At 61.0% G+C, this 17,491-nt stretch overlaps 1 protein-coding gene across 6 annotated transcripts; it reads right to left on the bottom strand.

Moving 5' to 3' along the window:
- Positions 1 to 298: 298 nt before the first annotated feature.
- On the bottom strand, positions 299 to 14,694 carry TLE2 (TLE family member 2, transcriptional corepressor). 6 transcript variants are annotated; one of them, XR_004236901.1, is made up of 20 exons: positions 14,579 to 14,692; positions 14,397 to 14,494; positions 13,829 to 13,892; positions 12,601 to 12,645; positions 10,717 to 10,779; positions 10,418 to 10,492; positions 9,712 to 9,904; positions 7,635 to 7,651; positions 6,512 to 6,604; positions 6,197 to 6,241; positions 4,938 to 5,078; positions 3,788 to 3,929; positions 3,222 to 3,382; positions 2,769 to 2,845; positions 2,068 to 2,317; positions 1,614 to 1,861; positions 1,354 to 1,497; positions 1,121 to 1,271; positions 915 to 991; positions 299 to 831 (listed from the first exon to the last, which is right to left on the bottom strand). XR_004236901.1 is itself a non-coding variant. In XM_032092598.1 (20 exons), the coding sequence occupies exons 1-20, from the start codon at positions 14,600 to 14,602 to the stop codon at positions 724 to 726; spliced, it is 2,220 nt and encodes a 739-aa protein (XP_031948489.1). In that variant the 5' UTR covers positions 14,603 to 14,694; the 3' UTR covers positions 299 to 723. The 6 variants fall into 6 exon arrangements, 5 of the variants coding, with proteins under 5 accessions (XP_031948489.1, XP_031948491.1, XP_031948488.1 ...); XM_032092598.1 differs by having other exon boundaries at positions 1,117 to 1,271; positions 14,579 to 14,694; XM_032092600.1 differs by having other exon boundaries at positions 1,117 to 1,271; positions 1,354 to 1,501.
- Positions 14,695 to 17,491: the final 2,797 nt, after the last annotated feature.

Here is a 17,491-nt window from a genome sequence, read left to right as displayed (position 1 = left end):
AGATGTGAGCACTCAGCGCTGCCGTATCGGTCTGGCCGCCCGCCAGCACTGCCGTGGGCAAGCAGGGCTGCTCCCAGGAGCCCCGGGGCTGGCAGGGGAGCAGCAGCGGCACGGTGGTGGCTGCGGTGTGGCAGCGGCTCTGGGCTCCTGGCCCCAGCCCAGCCTCCAGCCACAGCTCACCACAGGCACCACGGAGCAGTTCTGGAGCTGGGGCTGCCACGGCAGGCGAGCTGGGAGCATCCTCCCCTGTGCTGCTGGCCAAAAGCAGCCCCCCAACACACCCTTCAGAGCCCAGCCCTTCTTTTGTTCCTTTTTATTAGTAAGGGATTGAAAACACAGTTAAATACATTTCTTTACTGATAATTTACAGCTGTTTCTGCAGCAGAAAATGGGTGCCATTAAATCAGTAGCAGTAATTCAGGAGACACACGCTCTCAGGCTTGTCCAGCTCCCCATGCAGGCGCCTGAGGGACAGACAGGGCCCAGGATGCCTAGCCCAGCCTTGGGGGATGCCAGGCTATACCCAGCCCTCACCTCCAGCCTCGTGCAGGAACTGGGGCAGGACAACGGTGCTGGAGCCTTGGTGCGGTGTCTGAAAGCAGAGGAGGAGGAAGGAAAGTAGAGCTGCAGGAGGGCAGTTCCAGAACTGGAGGCCTATGTGAGTGTGGTGGCTTCGGGCAAGGTGTGTCCCCTTTCCTGATGGCGCAGGGATGGTGACAGGAATCAGTAAACCACCTCGTACACCGTGGCCTTCTTGTCGCCAGAGCCCGTAACGATGAATTTGTCGTTGACAGAGATGTCACAGCTCAGGACTGACGAGGACTCCTTGGACTGCGAGCAAGAGAGGCAGGAGGTGAGAGCAGGGCTGGTGCCTGGAGCCACCATCATCCCACTGCACAAATGCCTCACCACACCTGGAAGATGCTGGCTCCGTAGGGCGCGCGCCAGGCGTTGAGCAGGTTGTCCTTCCCCGTGCTCACGAACCACTTCCCTGGGACAGGAGACAAAGTGGGTCAAGATCTGGGATTCCTTTCAGGGGAGCTGAGCACAGGGGGAGTAAACCAAAAGGATCAATCTGAGCCCATCCACAGCCCAGGCAGAAAAACCGGCCCTTGCCTACCACAGGAGGCGAATTTGAGAGAGAGGACACAGCTCTCATGGAGGTGCAGCTGGTACTTGTCAGGTTTGGTGACGTGCAGGATCTCCACGTTGCTGCTCTCCATCCCCACTGCCAGCCACTCTCCCATCGGGCAGTACCCCAGGGAGAAGATCTGAGGGGACAGACAGGGTCACACTGTGGCTCAGCAGGTCCCACCTGGCCCCATGGTGCTGCCAGAGGGCCCCAGCCCTTACCTGGGAGCTGAAGTCGTGCTGCTGCAGCTGCCGCCCCTCCCGCAGGTCCCAGCAGCGCACGGTGTTGTCCAGCCCCCCTGTCCACAGCTTGGTGCCATAGTTAGAGATGTCGATGCAGCTGGCACCATCCGTGTGGCCTTGAAACTGCCTGGGAAAGAGGGAGATGGAGAGGGCGAGGGCACAGCTGTCAGGGCAGCCAGCTCCCCCAAGAGCCAGCATCTCCCCCTGTCCCTGCCCTATGGCCCCTACCCCAGGCTCACCTCACCATCGTCTGGTTCTGCAGGTCCCACACCACGATGTTGCCGTCGCTGCAGCAGGAGAAGCAGACTTTGGCATCAGGGCTGATGGCCAGGGCGTAGCAGGCGGGGGCAGAGGAGGTGAGCTCAGCCTTGATGCGGGGCGTGGGCGCTGCCAGGTCCCAGATGGAGAGGGTGCTGGCCTCCCCCCCCACGATCAGGCTGCGGCCGTCGGGGAGCAGCTTGCAGGAACGGATGTAGTTATCACGGTTCTGAACGGGGGTGGCAGGGCACAGGGCAAGGCAAGAAGGAGGTGAGCATGAGCACACAGGGGCTCACAGGAGACGCATCTCTTTCTCTCACTGCACACGTGAAAGGCCCCTCTGTCCCCTCCACTGGAACAGGGGCACCTTCCCCTTCCCAGCCCCACCCCTGAGGCCTTTCTGCTCCTCCTCCTCCTCCTCCTCCTCCTCCTCACCAGGCAGTCCAGCTGAGCCACGGCCGTCTTGGTGCCCGGCTGCCCCACGTCCCACACCTTGACACAGCCCTTGCCCCCGGTGTAGACGTGTCGCGTGGAGTTGCTGATGGTGACAGCACAGACCACCTCGCCGTGGGTCAGGGTGTGCAGCTGCCGCGCATGCCGGGGGATGCCGGAGCCGATGAGGGCGTCGGGGGGGAAAGGCACCGGCTGCATCTGCCCATCGGCGCTGACGTGGAAGGAGTAGGCACTGGAAGGGAGCAGAGCAGTGAGAACCAGCCCAGAATCCTGTGTGGACAGTGGCCGGTGCCACGCGGGTCCCAGCGGGTCTGACACAGGCAGCGCGGTTTGGAGTCAGAGGACATGGAAGGAGTAGGAACTGGAAAGGAGCAGAAGAGAGGCCTGAACAACCCCTGTGTGATGCCCGAGGGCAGGAGGTGACCTCTCCCTGAGCCACGCTCCCTTAGCCAAGGTGGAAGGTGCCCGTTGTGCTCTGGCTAATGAGGGGTTTAATTACCCAGCTCCTTGTTACTGCAAGCTGCCAGGAATGAAATGGCAGTGCTGGACGCTGGAGTGGAGAGCAGCTCCCCCTCAGCCCTGCCCTGCCCTGGGTGAGCCCTTGGGAGGGAGATGCTCTCAGCACCTGGCTCAGCCCCTTGCTGCCCACCCTCCTCACAGCCCCAGCGCGTGCAGCCACTTACGGCTTCCCTCCAGGGACGGTGGAGAGTGAAGAGGAGAGGGTGGAAGCCCTCAGATGAGGGTGCGACTCAAACGCCACCTGCACAAAGCAAAGGCCACATGAGGAGCAGAGCAGAGGACACCAAAGCTGGGCTCAGGCCTTTCCCTGCACGTGCTGGGACCAGGCCAGCCTGGCTCTATGCTCCCTGCTTGCCGTGTGCTCACATGCAAGTGACAAAGGCCCAAATGGGTTCCCACAGACACAGTTACACACCAGTGGAACCAGCAGAGGCTTCTCTGAGCGCACTGAAGCCTCCACCAGCCTCACGACCCATCCACCTCTGGAAGGGAGCCCTTCCTATGGCTGCACCCCCCAGCTCAAGCCCCAGATGTTGCACAGGGACAGCGCAGGCCCAGGGGACAGGGAGCAGAGCCAGCACACGGCAGCAGACCCAGCCTCTCCCTCGGTCACTTACCATGGGGGAGCGGCCATAGAGCACCGCGCTGCTGACCTGGGGCGAGAGGTGGATGCCCATGTAGAGGCTGGGGGATGGGAGCTCCCCGCTGAGGGCGGCGTGGGGCACCATCCCCAAGGAGGACGTGTAGGGGCTGGAGGAGCTCAGAGGGCTGCGGAGAGCTGCACGAGGAGAGACCCGCGTCTTGGCCCTGGCCCACGGGCGCAAGCGAGCGTCACCCGGGGGAGAGGGGCACCTGGTGACTGCACAGCCACCCCCTCCGGCCCCCACAGCCAAGCTCTGAAGCTGCCAGCTTCATGCAGCCCCACCAAAATGACAACTCATCAGAGAAAAACAGATAAAACCCCTGCCCCCACCCTGACCACCACCCTCGGCAGGTCTGAGCCCACCAGGCAGTCTGGTATGTGGCAATGCTCCTGTTGGCCATGGTTGATAGGGCTGATTTTGTGGAGCAAAATGGCCCCGCCAGCTCTGTTGGTGGCAGACTGTGTCCTGCCTCCCTCCATCCCAGCCCCACGGCACTGTCACCGCGGAGCAGGACCTCGGCGCTGTCCTCGGACACTCACTGACGGTGTCGGTGGTGGGGGCCTTGGCCGGGGGTGGCCGGAGCGGGATGGCCGAGCTGGGCCCGGGGCCAGGAGTGAGGGAGTCACGGGGTGGTGAGGAAGAGGAGGGCTTGGAGGTGGGAGCGCTGGCCACGGAGTCGGTCTGTGCAGAGAGGAAAAAAGCAGCTTCAGCAATGGGACCAGGGCCTGGGACAGCCCTCCCAGCACCAGGTGGGTCAGCAGCCTCCACACTCTGCAGGGTGGAAGGAGCTCCTGGATGGAGCTGGACAGGGTCTGGCCATCCAGGACCCCTCGCCTTTGCCCCTCACACAGCCCCACTCTCCCCACAGGTGCAAATACCCCATGCAAGCTCCAAGTCACCCCAAAGTGCCCCAACCCTGCAGTGCCCACCAGCACGAGACCCCACAAACACATCTGCTGCTCCCTCGAGCATGTAGGGGCACCCCCATCCCCAGCCTGGGACCAGGAGGACGCCTGGCATGAATTAGCCTCTCCAATCCCCACAGCTACTTCATTCCTTGCTTTTTTCCTTGCCTCTCCTATTTCTTCTGCTTTTTCTGTCTGGGGATTTTGTCGACACCAGCAAAGGAAAGAAAAAAAAAAAAAATTAATAACAGAGAAAAGCTACGTGCTGTGCTGGCAGATTGCTCAGGGCGCTTTGTCTGCTCTAATCCGATTGTGCCGGGGAGCTGCTGCTCGCTGCTGCCCGCAGCCCCCAGCTGGCTCCTGACCCCAGATGGGGGAACGTATCGCTTGGTCCCTGCGGTGGCTGGGAGGCCAAGGAGTGGCAGAAACATCCCTCCCCCTTCCCACATGCTGATGTTTCAATCTGAGCGCTGGACTGGTGCTTGGCAAGGAAGGAGAGGAAAAAAAAAAACCACTGAGAAGGAAAATAAAAAAAAAAAAAAGAAGAAGGAAAAATCAATTGCTACGAGCAGCTCTGGGGAATCCTGCAGGCAGGCGGGCGGAGAGCACTGCAGAGCCTGTCCCACCCCGAGGGCACGGCCCTCTGTCCCCAGGGTGGGCGGTGGCAGCGCACACAAACCACCGGCTTTTCTTCGCCCGCTTTGCGCTGCGGCGGGCTGGCCACAGAGAGAAATTCGGGGCCACACATGCCACCCCCAGCCCAGGCTGCCCAGGGATTTCCTACCGGGCTCTGGTCCTTGGGCTGCAGGGGCGCGGTGCTGCCGCTGGAGCCGATGGACGCCGGGCTCTCGGGCAGCTCCCGGCGGGACGGAGCCAGGCGGCGGCTGGGCGAGCGGCCAGGGCTGCCGGGCTCCGAGGGCGGGTCCTGGGGGGAGAACAGCGCTGTGGGAAGCAGGAACCCCTCTGTGCATGATAGGGGTCCTGGGGAGCCACCCAGGACCACCATCGGTCCCCTCGGCCTCAATGAGGAGCATCTGCTCAGAGGACTCCGTTCTGCCCTCCTGGATAAGAAACGGCCTCGATTTTTCTCTTTGGACAAAATGAGAGGTGACAGCAGGTTCAGAGGACGCTGGTGGCCATGGATGCCTTCACAAGGAGGGATGGGGATCAGCCCACAGGAGGAGCTGAGACAGGGCTGCCATTTCAGAGGCCACCGCTCGGCTCTTGCACTCCCTATTAACCATTCAGCCAGGTCTGTGATTTTTTATCACCATAATGACACCAACAAGTGGCTTTCATAAGTGTCATTTTCTGCAGAAATTTCTGCTGATCTTCCTTTCAGGGCTTGTATTTTCTTAGGAAGTGGCACGAGTAAAAAAGACCTCATGTCTTGCTCTCCCCTCTGTCTTCTAGGAAGGGAACAAGTATGTCCCCGAAAACATCATCTCCACCAGGAACAGTGGTGGCTGGGATGAAGTCCTGTCATGTGTGCCTCAGCCAGCAGAGGTTGCACCAGAAGCACGTGGCAGTTCCATTGCAAAAGACTGGAATTCAGTGAATCCCCTGCACTGAGACACAGCCACAGGTGTTGAAGTCGAGGCTGCTCGAGGGCCAGGCCAGGCAGGACGGGGCTCGAGGCCTTGGGCTGGCAGGGCCCTGCAGGGTGTGCTGCGAGGCTCCTGCCACCTCCAGCCACGGGAGCTGCCAGCAGCAAGCCCAGCTCCGCGGAGCTCTCATCCAGCTTATCAGCCTCCCCATATGGGATGCTACAGCAGCGGGGCTGAAAGGGGATTGTGAAGCAGAGCCAAGCCTGTGGCTGGCAAAGCTGAGCCCCGGCTGGCACAGCCTTCCCAGAGCAGTGGGAATGGAATCAGTCTTGGCTGGCACAACACACTGGAGCAGGGCTGGCACGTGTCCTGGCTGGCCACTGCTGCCCAACAGCAGTGAGCTGAAGCCTAAAGAACCCCAAAGCTGAGGAACCAAAGTCCTAAACCTAATGACTGCAGCTTGAGCAGGATCCCTTGCCAGGCTCCAAGGGCTTACCTCATCCACCACCAGGTTGTAGTCACTCTTGTCCCCATCGCTGTCCTGCAAGGAGGGAGAAATCCAGAAGGGCTCAGTCAGGACAGGGCAAGGCTGGACCAGGCTCTGTGCTCTGCCCCAGGACCTCAGACAGCAGAGAGACCCATTTTCTCCTGTGCATCACTCCATGGACCAACATCAGCCATGTCCTGCTGGCAGCAACCCAACCTCAGGCTGAGGGGCCTCCATGGGGCTCTTAATTCGGTTTGTCCTTGCTCACAAGACACCAGCCCTCTGCAGCAGGAGCTCCCCAGCCACACCCCTTGGTGCACTCACAGAATGCCCAGGCAGGTCCTTCTCCTCCCGCTTCCGCTTCAGCCCCGTCCGCTCCTCGTCCCGCAGGCTCTCGGGAGGGGAAGCAGAAATGCTCTGAGGCAGAGAGGGAGAAGAAGGTGTGTGAGCCACTGTAAGGGCAGACAGCTACCCCTCACCTCTCAGTGGGGCCAGGCCCTGCTCCATGACCACCTCCATCCTAGCAAAGCATCTCCACGCCTGGCGGGAAGGACCCCAAAACCCCAACGTGGGGATCTGAGCAAGGCACATCCCCAGCACTACCAGAGAGATCCACCCCTGCAGAGACAACGAGCCAGGGTGGAGCAGAAAATCCTCACAGGTGTTTACTTCACCTTAACCCTGCCACGAGGGTTGGGAAGCAGAATGGGGCCAAGCAGGAAGAACACCCCTCCCCCAGAGGCTGCCGGCAGCTGCAAGGGTGTCACACATCCCCTGGCAACCCCACACTCATCACAGGGCAGCCAGAAAGTGATGGAGATGCCCCATCCCAGGGCTCCCTGCACCTGATTGCTCCCAGCACAGTCAGATCCACAGTTCTGGCACAGAACCAGGCAGCAGAAAGGTGATCCCTGCCCCCCAGGATCTCTGGAGGAGGTGCCTGGGTAGTCATGGGATCACAGACACCTTCTCTACTTCCTCCTCTCCCACCTTGCAAGCCCAAGATCAATGCCTACAGTTCCCCAGCTGAGAGGCTCATTAACCCTTCTTTCTCCTGCCTGTACTCTGATACTGCAGAGCTACTGCGGAGCCTGGGAAGAGAGTCACAGCTCTGGGACTGGGGGGATCCTAAAAGGGAGGGGGAAGCCAAGGACTGCAGAGGGGCTGAGAGCTCTGAGACCTGTTCAGAATGATTCTTAAACTGGAAACTCCTTGAAAAGGACAGAGCTGGTTATTTTGGGAGCAGCCCTTGATCTTTAGCTCCTTGCATCAGCAAAGACTGAATTGAGGTGGCCCAGAACCTTCAGTTACAAAACCCTGATGCAAACACAGCCCACCCAGGCCAGGAAAGCTCACCCAGCACCCCCATCCCTTCCCAGGAGCCAGCTTGGAGCACGCTGGAGATGCCATCAGGGCCAGCTGAGGCCACATGCCTGCCACAGCTTACCCGGCTTGGGGTGTGTTCTGGAGCCAGGCAGCAGCAGGGAGAGCATCCCAGGTCCGTGTCAGAGCAGAGGGGAGGAGAGGAAGAGGTAGTTAATGCCAAGGCTCTGCCCCACGTACCCAGGCAGGAAGGAGAGAGGGGCACAGCAGGGCAAGGCAGGAAACAGCGGGACACAGGCTTAGAAAACAAACAAACAAAAAATCACACCTGATTTCCCACTTTGCCCACCTGAAGTGCAGATTCTCTGGTGTCTAACGAGAGGTCAGCACTTTGGTGCTCCTCAGGGAAGCAGGGGAATCTCTATCCACCCACCTCCTTCCAAGAAATTATCCCAGCTTTGGAATCTCTTCCCTAGACATGACAACAGGTCCAAAGCCACCGGGGGAGGGGACGAGCTGGCAAGCCAGCTGAGTTCCCCTGGATCACACCCATCCTATTTCCTTAGGAAGCCATGCCTAAAAGCCCTGCTTGGAAACCCTCTGAGGCTTTGGTGCATGCACAGCAAAGCAGGTCCACTTCCCTGAGCCCAGGGAAGAAGTGCCAGGCATTTATTGCAAATCCAAGCACAGGGTTGTGGGCTGGGGTTTAGCAACCCTTCCTGGTTGATTTTTGCTCCTAAAGATCCACCAGCATTTGGAGAGAATGAGTCCAGGTCCCTGCTGGCAAAAAGAGGCAGGCAGGGATGGGAAGCTGAGGGATTCTCGCAGGCACTGCTCCAAGGCTGTGGTCTGGAGGGGGACCAGATGCTTGCCATCAGCCCTGCACCCCTGGCTCAGTTTGACTCACACCAGCTCTGGCTAACTATGGCAGAGCACCAAGCATTAACCCCAGACAGATGGAGCATTTCGCCTTTCTTTTGTTTTTTTTTTTTCCCTTTTTTAATAAGGAATGGCCCTCACCACAGCCAGACACCCGGACTGAGAAAAGTTCTGGCTGGAGGCACAGGTTGACCGGGCTCTGAGGGTAAAGCAGGCTCAGCACAGCACAGCCTGCTTTTATTCTCTCTCTGGACTTTGTTTTCCTCCTTTGTGGAAGCCATCCTTAAAGAAACACGGACAGGATTTGAACTGCAGACAGCTGTGTGCAGGGGGGCAGAGCTGCCACCGACGCTTTCCTGCTGCTCTTTTCACCACTTTGGAATCTTAAAGCCAAACCAGACCATGAGAGCCTGCAGCAAACCCCACCCAGTGCCCGGCTTTGCTGCTGCTCTTGGGTCCTGACCCAACAGCACTTCAGTCAGCACCTTCCCCAGGGGAGTCTGCAGAGAAGCATCTCTCCTGCTAAATTTGGCTGCCTGTTTCTAGCCCATCGAGCTGCCCAGAGCCTCTCTCCTTGTTCCAGCCTCCTCTCAGCACAACCACTCGGTGCCTGTGCTCTGAAAAGGTGACTTGAGCTCAGAGCAGCTTCTCCTTTGTGCAGCCCTTCAGCAGCAACAGGCCACAGGCAAAGCTGGGCAGCGTTACTAATTTGGCCCAGGCCTGCCAGTAGCATTCAGAGCACTGATTTAACAATGATTAAATATTGATGATGTTTTTAAGGCACTCTGTGATCCTGACAGGAGGAGGCACCCATATGGACTAGGAATTAGTGTAATTTACACGGCACAACACACACGAGGCTCTGCTTTCTAAACCCCTTGCCCCAGGCCTGTGGCTGTCACAGTTTCTATCAGGGGCTTGCAACAGTATTTTCCCTAAAAGTCTCGGCTTGAGGTATCAGATCTTTACTTGGTGTAAACCCTGGTGTAAAAAGAGAGGGTTTCTTTGTGGTGCCTCACAAAGGAGGGGACCCTCACGCACTGGAGCGGAGAGACCTGTGTGTGCACCAACGCTTGCCCAGAGCCAGGGCTGCACACACAGCCACACACCATCACTGCAGAGCAGCAGTTCCCGGGTCAGAAACAGAGCCAGCCTCCTGAGGCTGCAGGCGCTTCATGAGCTGGATTTGCCATCCCCAGGGATGCAGCAGCCAGTAGCCTCAGGAAAGAGGCAGAGCAGGCAGCAGGATCCCTGCACATGCTGCTCAGCACTGACTCAGCCAGCCTTTAAAGGGTTAACCCAGCTGTGCTTCTTCCCCTTACCTCTGTTCTCCCCATCCTGGGCCACTCTGTCCTCCTTGGTGGCCAGCTGAGCCTGTGCCATCAGTGCCCCTGAGAGGGCCAGGAGCCCCGAGGTGCCGCTGGCCCCACTCAGGCTAGAGGGCTGCATGCTGGAGGGGTGAGGTGTCAGCGGGAGGGGGGATGCGTGGTGCGAGAGGTGCTGAAGCTGCTGCTGCTGAAAGAGAAGGAGCAAATGGTCCTGGATGTGGAGGAGGCGGCTGCAGCCATGCCCGGGCCCTCCCCTCGCGCACGGGCTGCGATGCGAAGCGCGATGGGATGAGACAGGGACGAGGAGGGGGGAGAGGTGCTGTCGGGGCTGCACAGCCTGGGTCACATCCCTGCCCCTTCCACCCAAGGGCTGTCTGGGCTCTGAGGGTCAAGCAGGCTCAGCACAGCACAGCCTGCTTTTATTCTCTCTCTGGACTTTGTTTTTCTCCTTTGCCCCTTCCACCTGCGAGTCCCTCGCTGCTGCAGACAGGACCCCAACACATGGCAGAGCCATGGCTCTGTCCCACTCTGCTCAAGGGGTATCCCACAGGGCATCCAACACCTTCAGGACACCGTGGCAAATCCCTTCACCACAATGGGCTTATCACATTAGTAGAAACCCTGACTTCCCTCATCACTGCAGGGCCCGAACCCTCAGGCAGGAAAGAGTCTTTGCCAAGAGCCAGGCAGTGCAACTCACCCCGACAATGCTGTTGAGCTCCCCCATGGTCACCTGCTTGGCCCGTTCCACCGCCTGCAGGACCTGCTGCTGGTGCTGGGGAGGAAGAGCATGGGGGTGGTCACACCGTGCTCCTGGCTGGAAGGAGCACTTGGCTCCACATTGCCCCACCCACCCCTGCACAGCCCCTTCTCCCACCCCTCCAGCCCAGGCATGGAGGTTTTCTTCCCCAAAACCTCCCACTGCTCAGGCTGGACTTTGATTCGCCTCTTCCCAAGAAGCCAGAGCAATCTGATGCACATCCCCTGCCTCCTCCTTACCTCCTGCGTCAGGAGGGGGATAATCTGGGCACAAATGGCACTCAGTCTCTTGACAATCTCTGCCTGAAAGAGGAAGCAGGTATCATCAGGGATGGAGGGCTCTGAGCCCCATCCTGTCCCCCTCCAGCAGCCAAGCATCCTGCAAACACACAGCCTCGGCAGAGGATTTAAACTCTCCCCACCCACGCCCTCTTGGCTGAAATTCTCCTGCTGCCTCTGCATCCCTGCTGGGATTTCCCGAGCTGCTGCCAAGGGAGGGCTCTGCCCAGGGCTGCTGGACCCCCTTAGGCCGCCGGGCACATGGGAGGGAACCCACGCCTAAATCCCTCCGTGGATCCGGGCCAAGGCAAGCTCCAAGCTGTCAGTCCTTTCGCAGCCCAGCTGGCTTTGCTCAGCCCAAACCCATCCTGGCTTTGCGGGCTGCCGTGGCCAGCGGGCAGGGACGGAGGGGAGCCGAGCCACAGGCGCTGGCAGTGGGCCCTGCCTGTGCCTTCCCTTCCCAAACATCCAACTCAAAGCCAGGACAGAGCAAGCAGGATGCAGAACTCCCACAGATCCAGCCCTCTTGGCATCGCACCAGCAAATCCTGCAAGGTGGTACCTGCCCTGACTCGGAACAGGGACTCCCCTCCCATCCCCATCAAGCCTTGGGACAGCTCCCCCTGCTCCTTCAGAGGCACAAAGCACCCCCGGACCTGCCCCTGCCCACAAGGGAATGCAGAAAACCCGGTGCATCCTCTGAGGAGAGGCTCTGTGGTTGCAGACAAACCCACAGCCCGGCCGCGTTCCCACCAGGGCAAGCAGCACTTCTGAGGAAAGGGACTGCGACTCCCAGCCCAGCCTCTCCAAGAGAAAACCAACATCTCCTGGGGAAAACTGGATTCCCCCCCTGCTGCAAATCCACCCTGGGACTGGCTGCTCTGAAGGGTTTTATCATCTCAGGTTTCTGACAATCCCTGCCGGTGTTGCAGAGGTCAAACCAGGCTCGGAGCCAAGGGAGAACAAAGGGAACATTTACCTGCTGTGCTCGGAGGCTGCTGTGCCCCACACCCACCAGCACCCTGGGCTCACCTGCAGGTCCCAGCTGCTCCCTCAGCCACTGCCACCATGCCCACAGAGCCAGAGACCCCCCTCCTCCAGCCCTCTCCTGCCCAGGCTCCCACTGCTCAACCACTTGGCCATCACCTCTATCACCTCGTGGGCACAGTCTCTGGCCCCACGTGGCTCAGGCCACCCCTGGGTCCCAGTCCCACTGGATCTTGGAGCACATAAGGGTGGCAGGAATGTGCTCGTGGTCTCCACCACACTCCCTGCTAACAAAAGGAGCAAACTCGGAGGGGCTGAGCCAGCTGGAGGGATATGGCAGTTGACTTGCCACTTTGTCAGGCATTGGTCCAAACTAATTTCCCTGGCAGAGAGCCCATGATGACTAGATTGATAAATCTGAAGAGGGAAAGCAAATTAACGCTGGAACAAAAGGGGAACCAGGGAAGGGTGAAAACACTCCTCTGGCTTTGGGAAAGGAAAAGGAGATTAAGAAAAAAAGAAAAGAAAGACAATCCATTTGCCTCTGCTCTCTAGCTCCTGCTGTTTCCTCCACATCCCTCCTTCAGCTGGGGCCCCAGGGAAGCACTGCAGGGAGGCACCAGGCCTCACAGCAGGGCTCTGAGTGGTTCATCTTTGGGATGGCAGGGATGAGGAACGCAATAACACATCCTGACAACTGCTGGATCCCTTTGCAAGCCAGTCCCTCGTACAGAGCTGTCACACCTCCCATGCCAGTAGAGCTGCATGGGCTCCAGGGAGATAGTTTTCCAACAAAGTCTCCAACCTCAGCCTCTTCCCCACCCTCCCCCGCTGCTGGCCCGGCCCCCACTGCACTTACCTGCTTGTGCATTTCAATGTTCAGGCCGTAGGACATCTCGTAGTACTGAGAGGAAAACCACAACACAGCCTGGTTAGGAGCTGTCCAGAGCAACCGGCCCAGGACCAGCCTGGGACTTGGCTCACTCCAGCCCACGAGGAATGGCTGAGCCCCCATGCCAGGAGCCCAGGACAAGGTAGGGAGCAGCCACAGGATGTTAACACCTGCAATTTCTGCACTGGGTTAAGCCAGGGGAAAGCCAGTCCTGCTGCCCCCCAGAACCCATCCTGGCTTAGCCTAGCCTGTCCCACCCTACTTGGAACCTGTTTTCATGCCCTGGCACAGCTGCCCACCCACTCAGCCTGTGCAGAGCAAAGATGACAACAGGTTACACCCTTCCCCAGCCACCAGTGACTCTGCCAGGGGTGCTGACCCCAACCCCTCACACCTGGGGAGAAAAGGGGACCAGAGGACCTGCTTTCCCCCAGCAAAGCCTATTCCAAAGGTAGCAATCCACTTCTGGGGAGGGATCCCAACTGATGGGTGAGAGGAAATGCTCCACAACAGCAACACCCCGGCCTCACAGACAGGGCTGCCTTCACCCTCAGGATGGGGGTTGCCCAAGTTCACATTTTTTGCCTCTTAGATGGCATCATTTGGGTTCCCCCTTTCCCCAGAGGAGGCAGTAAGGTCAGATGCTAAAGGAGAGGGAACTGCTCTGCTGTCCCCAAACTCTTTCCTTGCTCCCAGCAACTCCCCTCCTCCTGGCAGGCTCTGGCTGGTGCCCAGGTCAGTCTGTCTTGGGGGCTGTTAACCCCTCACTGGCAACTGTGGAGGGCTCCTACCCTGCTTCTTCCCCTTCCACCCAAACCAGGAGCCTTGAAGCACCAGCTCGTAAGTACCCACCCCTTGAGAGAGAGACAGGGAGGAGTGGGGAACTCCTTTATATGGCCAAATAGAAAAAGGGTAAAAAAAAAAAAAAACCAACCCAAAATAAAAGAGACAAAACCTATGGCAGGATTCCCAGGCTCAGGCAGCACTGAGCACTGAGACAGCAGCAAAAGAGCCAGCGTTGCTAGGAATGGTGATTAACTCCTTCCTCCCTCACATCTCCCCGGCCCCAAGGTCAGCAGTGGGCAGGGCAGTGGCCCCTTCGGGCGAGTGGCTGAGAGGAGCCCCAGCACCCGGATCTCTCCGAGGGCAGCAGCCCAGCGGGGCCGCACCTTGGGGGAGGCAGGGGGCAGCTCACCATGACATAATGTCTCTGCATCTCTGTCTTCTCGCTCACCAGCTTCTCGCATTCCAGCTTCAGGCTGCAAAGGGGAGCCAGGGCTTTCATTCACGGACCTGCATCTCCTGCCCCATCCCGCCAGTCCCCATCCCTGGAACCTCGGCAAGCTCAGCACATCTCCCGCCTGCCCCTGCGGGCTTACGGGGCTGCAGGGGTGTCACACACCCTCTCTGGGGCACCTGCACCCCACGGCTGTGCTGTGCACACACCTGTGGCACCCACCCAGAGCTCTGTCCCCTCCCTGCCCCTACACCCCGCTCAGCCAAAGGAAACGCGCTGATCTTCCCCTTGGAACTCCCGCTCAAGACCTGGCGCCCCAACTGACGGTTTCACGCTGCCCCTCAGCCCAAACCCCTTTCCCCTTCCTCCGCAGGCACTCCCCTCACCAGGCACCTTTTCTCCACCTCCTCCTTCCCCGCTTTCCCCGCTGCTCGAGCGCTCCTGCCTCCCATGTCCCATCACACCTCTGCCCCGGGCGCTCCCTCTGCCCGCAGCCCAGCCCGACCCCCATCACCCCCCGCCCCACCTGTGGTACTGCGCCTGCAGGAACTGAAATTCCTCCTTGATGCGGTCGCAGATTTCCAGCACCGAGAACTTGAAGGGCTGCCCGGGCTGGAGCGGGGGCTGCGGAGAGACAGCCCGGCTGGAGGCTGCGGCTCGGCCCCCCGGCCCGGCCCGGCCCGGCCCCGCCGCCCCCGCGGCACTTACCGGGTGCCGTCCCTGCGGGAACATCCTGAGCGCCCGGGCGCCCGGCCCGGCCCCCCCCGCTCCCGGGGCGCTGCTCCCCGCCCCTCCCGCGGGGGCTGCCCCCGCCAGGGCACGGGGGTCCCTCGCCTCGGCGGCCGGGCCGCGGATCCGGGCTCTCGCCGAGCGGCTCCGCCGGGGCGCGGGCGGCGGTCCCGGGGTCTCCGCTCGCCCCCGGCGGGGCCGGGGCGGGGCTGGGGCGGCCCCGGTGGGGGGGGGGGGGAGCGGCCGCCCGGCCCCGCGCGCCCCGGCCGCCCGCTTAAGGAGGCGCGTTCCCGCGGGGCTCGGGACAGCGCGGGCGCAGCACCGGAGCTCCCGCGGCGGCCCCGCGCTCGCACGGCGGTGCCGGAGACCAAGGGGAACCCCGGGGAAGGCGCCGGCCCTGGAGCCGCTGCTCCTGGCCCGAACGGAGCCGCTCGGGAGGCGTCCGCCCGCACGGCTGCTCCGGCCCGGGGCTCACCGGGCGCTTCCCCCGCCCCGGGCCCAGCCACGCGCGCGTCCCCCAGCGCGGTCCCACTCGCGCGCGCGGCCCCGAGCACCCCGGGGCACCCCGGTCCCTGGGGAGCGACGCCGGGCGCTGCCACCGCCTCCGACGCTGCGGGCGGACGCGGCACCGGCCGCCGGCGGGGCAGCACGCGGGGGCGGACATCACAAACGGGTGCAGCCGGACAGCGCCCGCCGGGCTAGGAACCCCAGGGGCAACGGGCTCCGGTGCGCGGCACAGCCGGGCCTGGGCGCGGGGCGGGCCGGGGTCCCTCGGGACCAGCCCTTGGTGTGCCCGGGGCAGCCCCACCAGGAGGGGCGGAGCGCGGCGAGGCTTTCCCGTCCCGTGCCCTCCGCCCGCTCCACCTTAACCGGCCCCACAGCCCGCAGCGGCGGCGCTCGCACCGGCCATTGGCTGCCGCTGCGGGAGCGCCAGCCAATCGCCCTGCGCGGTTCCCACATGGGCTCGTGACGCCAGGGAGCGGGACGACCAATGAGAAGTGAACGGGTCGCTGGAGCCTCCGGGGAGGCGCCGCGGGGCACGCTGGGAGTTGTAGTCAGCACTTGGCTACGCCCTCACGGCGGCGGCGCCCGGGGCCGGTCCGTCCCGTCCCTGCCGCCGCCGCGGGCCCGGGGAGCCGCCCGGCCCGGTTCTGCCGCGGGGCCCGACCCAGCGCTGCAGGCGGGCGGGGCTCCCGCCGCGGGCGGCCCGGGCAGGCAGACTGCGCGGCCCACGAGGCCTTGCGGCTGCTGCCGGCTGCCACTCAAAGTAACGTGGGGCGGCGGAGCGGCGGCGGCTGAGGCGGGAGGGCCGCGGGCTCGGCGGACCCGGAGCTGCCGCAGCCGCCGGGCTCGGGCTCCGTGGGGCTGCTCCGGCCGGGGAGCGCTCGGCTCTGCCACAGAGGGTCCCGGTGGTCCCGGAGGGGAACCCACGGAGGGTCTCTGCCCGGCCCCCTGCGACCCCTCCAGCTGCGACTGCTGTGAAGTCACCGCACTCGGGGGTGGTAAAAGCGAGCGAGGAGCAACCTTTAAATATTGCAGGACTCAGCTGTACCTGGGCACTGCACAGGCAGGCACAAGGTTAAATATTTAATGCCTCACATTTCATCCTAATCTTTTATTCATTGTGTTACTTACGTGCTGCATGCTGGCAGCGGCCAGGGCAGGGACAAGGTGCTGGGCACTGGAGGCTCTTCCTCCTCTTGCCCCCGCGGCATCCATCCCCTGGTGTCCCTGCCTCTCCTCCCCAGCCAGGACTGGGGGCTGTCGCCCGGCAGTGGCCAAGCTGGCCCCAGACCCTCTCAGTCCCAAGCAAGGAGCCAAGCCAGCCCCAGCGCTTGCCCCTTTACCTTTGCCTGGCTGCACGTGTTCGCTGGGCAGATCCACTGATGCAGGCAGTGATGGATACCAGCTTCAAACCCTCCAAAAGCCTCCCTTCTACGCAGGCACATTGGTGTTCTCTGTGTGTACATCACATATCTGCACATATATCTGCATATTTTAATCCAAATGTAAAGTTTAAAGGGTTGTTTTTTGTATGTATGTGTGTTGCCTTACTGGGAGAGTTGAGGGGTTTTTTTTTAAGGAAAGTTTATTTTCAAAGGCTGGAAACATTTCAGATCATGTTTCAAGGAAAGGTTAGACTGAGGAGATGTTTTGCAGCATTTTTCAAAACTCCTTTCCGAAAATTGCCAGTTTTCCTTAAGCAGTCTCTCTGCTCCAGTGTCTCGGGAGAGTGACACAGGTAAACCTGGCACAGGCATCTCTGGAGTGGTGGGTGTCACACGTGTCTTGATCACCCTCCATTAGTGATTAGCATGAGCCCTGGAGCAGCACAACCTGTAACCCAGAGATTAAATTGTGTTTGGATGGGAGAAAACAACGGCAGTTAACCCTTGGCACCCACAGCAGCGAGAGGAGATGGTCCCTCTGCTGCCCTGGGCATGGGACAGTGCAGGGCAGTAGCCACGGCCCAGACCTGGTTGTCACCACTGCAGGATGCTCAGCCACCCCCTGCAGCAGCCACACGCTCGTGCCTGGTAGTGGCCCAAAGGATGAGGGTGTTTGAAATCCACGCCAGGATCAAGGGGAAAATGCTCTGAACAGCTCTTTGTTTATGAGCTGCAGAGAAATCAAACCAACCCAGGCTTTGGGACACACAGGAGCTCCATTTGAAACTGGATCCGAGCAAAAGAGGTTGCTGCTGCTGGAATTACCCCCGTGATTTTACCTTTCAGCTCCCTCCCCGAATGCCAGCGGGGGACACGGGAACACAGAGCGTCCTCCAGCCCTGGGCAGGAAGGGCAGCCCCAGCTCTGTCCCACTCCATGCCACGGGTCCAGTTGTTCCTCTCCCCACACGCCGCCTCCTGTGTCCAGCACATCTCCAGAGTGG

The sequence above is a fragment of the Corvus moneduloides genome, chromosome 28 (genome assembly GCF_009650955.1).
Source record: "Corvus moneduloides isolate bCorMon1 chromosome 28, bCorMon1.pri, whole genome shotgun sequence".
Lineage (NCBI taxonomy): Eukaryota > Metazoa > Chordata > Aves > Passeriformes > Corvidae > Corvus > Corvus moneduloides.
Note: the sequence above shows the minus strand (reverse complement) of the source record. Positions and strands in the feature narration are given on the sequence as shown.

Coding starts and splice junctions, on each gene's coding strand:
- TLE2 (XM_032092598.1), bottom strand. CDS start 14,602: ATGTTCCCGCAGGGACGGCACCCG. Junction 3,930..4,937: donor AGCCCAAGGACCAGAGCCCG/GTAGGAAATCCC, acceptor CTCTCTGCACAG/ACCGACTCCGTGGCCAGCGC. Junction 2,318..2,768: donor ACCGTCCCTGGAGGGAAGCC/GTAAGTGGCTGC, acceptor GCTCCCTTCCAG/TGCCTACTCCTTCCACGTCA.